Source organism: Balaenoptera acutorostrata, chromosome 9, assembly GCF_949987535.1.
Source record: "Balaenoptera acutorostrata chromosome 9, mBalAcu1.1, whole genome shotgun sequence".
Taxonomy (NCBI): Eukaryota; Metazoa; Chordata; class Mammalia; order Artiodactyla; family Balaenopteridae; genus Balaenoptera; species Balaenoptera acutorostrata.
In genome coordinates, this window is record NC_080072.1 from 46963850 (window position 1) to 46968893 (window position 5044).

At 56.8% G+C, this 5044-nt stretch overlaps 1 protein-coding gene across 2 annotated transcripts; it reads right to left on the reverse strand.

The window, feature by feature from the left end:
- Window positions 1-2474: 2474 nt before the first annotated feature.
- ADM (adrenomedullin) lies at window positions 2475-4780 on the reverse strand. Of its 2 annotated transcripts, none has more exons than XM_057552955.1 (4): window positions 4622-4780; window positions 4067-4185; window positions 3765-3914; window positions 2475-3555 (listed from the first exon to the last, which is right to left on the reverse strand). In XM_057552955.1, exons 2-4 carry the CDS (start codon window positions 4162-4164, stop codon window positions 3240-3242), a joined length of 564 nt encoding a protein of 187 aa, XP_057408938.1. In that variant the 5' UTR covers window positions 4165-4185; window positions 4622-4780; the 3' UTR covers window positions 2475-3239. The 2 variants fall into 2 exon arrangements, with proteins under 2 accessions (XP_057408938.1, XP_007172849.1); XM_007172787.3 differs by having other exon boundaries at window positions 2475-3558.
- Between the last annotated feature and the right edge of the window lie 264 nt (window positions 4781-5044).

Genomic DNA, 5044 nt, shown 5'->3' on the forward strand with positions numbered 1-5044 from the left:
AAATTGCTTGGTACATTGTGTTTGATTACAAATGGATGGTACCATTCCCACAGCCAGCAACAGTAGCTAAAGATAAAAGCTGCGACTACTCCTCAGCCGTCGACAGGTCGGATCAGCCACAAATGACTCACCACTGTTGATAAATGATGTGTTCTTGGCATCAAGAGACCTTATCCTGACAGGCTTTGACACCTTATGAAAAAGAAACCAGAAGGAAGGTTGAATGGCTCACAGAGAAGGTCCTCAGGGTTTGATGGTGACCTTCAGTCAATTCTGAACTTGTACCAAACTGGTGTTAGGAGGGTCTCCTCTGTCTTCAGACATGTCTCCAATCACAGATTTTTTAGTTGGGAAGGACTCCAGCTGAGCAGCTGCCTCTTCATCTCAGAGTTGAACCATCTCCTTCACTTGCCTTAGATTCCCTGAAGGGAGTCATAAGACTCCCTGGGCAGAAGGCACATGCCTGTTCCCTGCTCAGAACAGCCCTAAGCTAGTGCCCAACCTGCCTTTGGCAGCTTTGTCTGCTGGCTGAAACTCTGCCAGGGTGAGGTTTGGCTGAAGGGCTCTGTGGCTATTGGACAAACCTTGGCTCAAGGAAAAGGGTGAGTATTTAATCCCAAGCCACTGTCTGCAAGGCTGAAGTGTTCGCAGCTCTCCGGTTTTTGTAGCCCCTTCAGACCACCCAGAACCACTCATGGGCATGGGAATTCCAAAACTGGGTTTTTTAGTCACTCTTTCATTCTTACATCCCCTGTACCTTGTGCAGTGCCTGGCACAGAGCTCCCTCTAAGTGAATATTTACTAGAAGGACCTTAAGGAAAGCATGGTCTTTTGCTACTTTTGTGACCCCTTGAATTCTGATGAACCTCACTAAATTGTTAAGATCAAATAGGACAATGAACTGTATGAAGATTGACACTGTTAACAGCCAGGTGCTCAAAACTGAGGCCTCAGACAGTCTTAAGGAAATTCCATGTACTAGGATCTACTTTCTTTGAAACTGAAACTGCTTCAGGAGCAGGTTGTCTCTGGACCCCAGACCTATGACCCCTTTCAGTGTCATGGAGGCTTTTTCTGAAAGGAAATATTCTAGGCCCTCAGAAGGGACCTTGTGGAATGCAATTGATCCAAAAGTCCCAGGAGAAGGTAGGCTGCCCTGGAAACATTTCCATTATCCAAACTCACCCTCAGATTTTCTTCACCAGGAAGGTTTCTAAGATCACCTAGAAGCACCAACAGTTCAGTCATGCTTTGAAGTGTAAAGGCCAGGGAGTCTTTCTGGAAAGGACAAGCAGTAGAACTCCATCCTGGGTCTTCAGGATATTGGTTGAGACAAATAGGGTAGAGACATCAATAACAGGGTGCCTTCCCTTATCCTCTTCTTCTGTCCTAACTGTTTCCACGTCCCCTGCCCTTCTAGTCACTCACTGGGGCTTAGTGTCTGGCTTCTATCACCAGAACCGGGGTCAACGGTCTAAGATGATAAGGTATAAATTTAAGCAAAGGGGAGGAAGGAAGAAAGAAGGGAGAGAAAGGAAGACTGGAGAGAAGTGGAGAAAAAAATGAAAAAGCCTTGGGAAGGGGGAAGGAAGAGGAGAGCGGCAAGGGGAGGCGGAACAATGAAGGTCTCAGGCCGTCGCAGGCGCACGGTTCCGGCGGCACGTCCGTCCAGCCCGCCTCCCGTCAGCAGCTGCACGCTGCGCCCCGTGTGGGCGCTGAGTCACGGTCCCAGAACAGGGAGCTGCCGTGCAGGTCTAGGGGGGGCCGGCCCTGGTTGGCATCTGCAAACTGTTTTTTTCTTTCCTCTTTCATTAAGGCTGTGTGCTGACTCCCACGTAGGAGGACTTATTAAACCGCACGTACTGCCTGACAGCTCTCTGGCGCGTCGGAGGCGGCCGGCTGGGGGCGCCGCAGTATCGCTTATGAGCCAGCACACTCTCTGGGGCACCGGGCCGGGAGAGGACTGGGGTCACTGGCCCGGCTGCGGATTTCCCGGAGGAGCTCGCACTTTTTGCTGGAGTCGCTTCTAACTTTAGCCCCGCTGCAGCAGGGGGACACTCCTCAGCTGGAAGACCTCGGAGACCACCCCAACTCTCCGAGGTGCGCTTTTGCGCAGGGTTCCGTGAGCAACTCCATAAAATCTGGGACTCTGTTGCGTAATCGGGAGATTCCAGGCTCGCCTCCCCACTAAGGGTTCACCCTACCCCAACCGGCCCGGCCGCCACACGAGGCTGCGACCTGGAGCATCTCCTCGAAGCCCGGACCCGCACGCAAGACACGCTCTCCGCACGTCCCACCGGAGAGCGTTACTCCGACAGCTCAGCCAGCGCGGAGAGCAGCCAGCACGCGCCAGCGCAGCCGTGCTACCTTCCCACGCCAGGCGGCTGGACTCCAAGGCTGCCGGACCCCAAGGCTCCCGGGCCGACCAAGACTGGGGACACCCTCCCTCCCAAGACTCGTGACCCGAAAATGAATCAGCATTGAGACAGTTTATTGGTTTGCTACTTCGCATATCACCCATTTTATGTAAATAGATTATACAGACATGGTGTTTTCTTCTTCCACAAGAGGCAACCAGTCTTTCACGCACACACGCTCACATTCCACTCAGCACACAACGTTACACCTCTCTGAGACATTCACGTATTAAAATAGAGGGGAGGGGAACAATACAATTGCTTTAAAATGCCCTTAATACAATATATAACGTACAAAAATATCTCTATATTTGAAGTTACAAAAAAATCTTGACACAACAAACTTAAATATTGATAATTATCTCTGTATATACAACACACATTGCACTTTTCCTCTCTAGGTTTTGGAAAGTTCAAGTAATAGTGAGGCTTGCGCCCCGGTGGGGTGACACCCCGTCAGAAATCAGTTTGTGGGCGGGCACGGCAGTGGCTCAGACCCTTGCCCCTGGGGGGTCTCAGCATTTATTTCGCAGTTTCTCCTCTCCGTGAGCCTGGCAGAGGACACTCCTTTGGATTCCTCTGCACCCCCCTCCCCACCCGGGGCACCCGGGCCGAATTAGGGTGAAGAGAACACTGCCTCCGAGGTGGACGGGGTCCTGCAAAGCCAGGGCTCGCCGCCGGACGGTGCCTCCCGGACTCTCGGTCTCTCAGGGCTGTCTCAGCTCGGGTCCCATAGGCTGAGAGGCTCGGCTAGGGGAAGTCCTCCGCCCCGGGAGGCGCCGGCGGGATGCATGTGCGAGTGTTCGCTGCTGCCACAGGCGCCTAAATCCTAAGGAGGGTGGCGAACACTTGATGAGCCCGGGAGGCCGGGGCCCCGCGCGCCTGTGACTCCTGGGAAGACAGAGTCCGTCCCAGGCCGGCCTCGGGCAGGGAGCGTCGGCGCCGGCGGCCGTAGCCCTGGGGGCTGATCTTGCTCCTGGGGGCGACGCCGTCCTTGTCCTTGTCCGTGAACTGGTAGATCTGGTGCGCCAGCTTCTGCACCGTGCACGTCCCGAAGCGACAGCCAAAGCTCCGCAGGCTCTGGAAGTTGTTCATACTCTGGCGGTAGCGCTTGACTCGGATGCGGGCGGCGTCCGGACTGCTGGAGAAGGGAAGGAAGGCTACATGAGACCCCCATCAAGCAGGTCTTTGGCCCCAGCCAGCGGGAAGGGAGCCATTCTAAGACCAGAGGGAGCTGCTAACTGCTACCTCCATCTGAACTGCCATACAGCCCCGATGATCCCCAGGGCCAGGGCAATGGAGGAGGGCTCCCCTTGCCCACCCCGCGACGGCGCCCCGCATAGTTACCTTGCCTGGGGGCTGCGAGAGGCGCCCTTCACATCCTGCGGCCGAACGAGAGTCTGGGCAGGCCCTGCCTTCACGTCGGCGAGCCCGGTGGGGTAGCTGCTGGACTCGCGAAGTTCTCTTTTTCCACGACTTAGAGCCCACTTATTCCATCTAAACAACACAAATAGACTCGATTCGCAATCGTCCAGGCGAGGTCTTGGCCCATCCCTGCTCCTGTTCACTTCTAACCCCTCGGGGACCAATGGTTAGTTTCCCTTGTCTTGCAGGTACCAGAACTGGGGCAGGCGCTGCCTGCGACTCACTTCTTTCGGAACTCTGCCGCCACGTCGAGCCGTGCGGTGTCCGCGCCTAGGAAGGCGAGCGAGCCCAGATACATTAGGGCGACGGGAACCAGCTTCATCCCGGCGTCGATGCGTAGACCCTGGGGAAGGAGAAAGAGGAGCCGAGCGTGAGCTCCCGGGTCTGCCGCACCGCCGGGCGGGGCACGGAGGCGGGCGGGGGGCCCCGGAGTGGGCAGGCTCAACCCGCGCTCTGCCTGACTCAGACGCTTATCTCCCCGGGGCGCAGAGAGGCGCCAGCGGCATTTGCACCCGCCAGGGGGGTGACAGGCCCCGCAGGGGAGGCCGCTGCCCCGCGCCAGGCTCCCAGAGGTTCCCCGCTCAACTTCTCGGATTGGCTGATGGAGCAGAGGGGACTGGGTCTCTGTAGTTCCAGCTGTGTCCACGAGCTGGGCCCGGGATGTGGGACGCACCCAGCAGAGGACCCTCCAAAGTGGATTGTACCCCTCACCCAGCGCTCCTAGTCTCCGGCCTGGGCAAGCCTCCCCACCTTTAACCCGCCCGGCCCGCGGTGCTTACCTGCTTGAGGGGGTGATCTGCCGAGATCTTTGGAGGATTAAATCTGAGACGTCGCTCTGGCAGTGGCAAATCCCCGACGTCCAAGCTGCGGTGAGAAACCAGAGGTGGCAAGGTTCGACCCGTTCCGCCTAGTGTCACCAAGAAACCACTGAGTGGCCGGCTCTCGTTCCTCCGCTTTATAAGAGCGCAGGGGGCGGGGCCTAGGCTGCCCTCGCGCCCTCCCTTTCCTCCCTTGGGCGCGCGCTCTGCAATCGGGCGCGCGCATTGCTTGCCTGCGGGTGTGGGGTTTGGAGGTGAGGTGGGGGGTCCCTCATGCCTAGAGGGCTCAGAGATGAGCTCCAGGAGATTGGTGCAGGAACTGCCTCAGCCCTGACTCACTGGGCACAGAGTTCAGACCTTAAGCCGGGACGAAGCAGAGCCGGT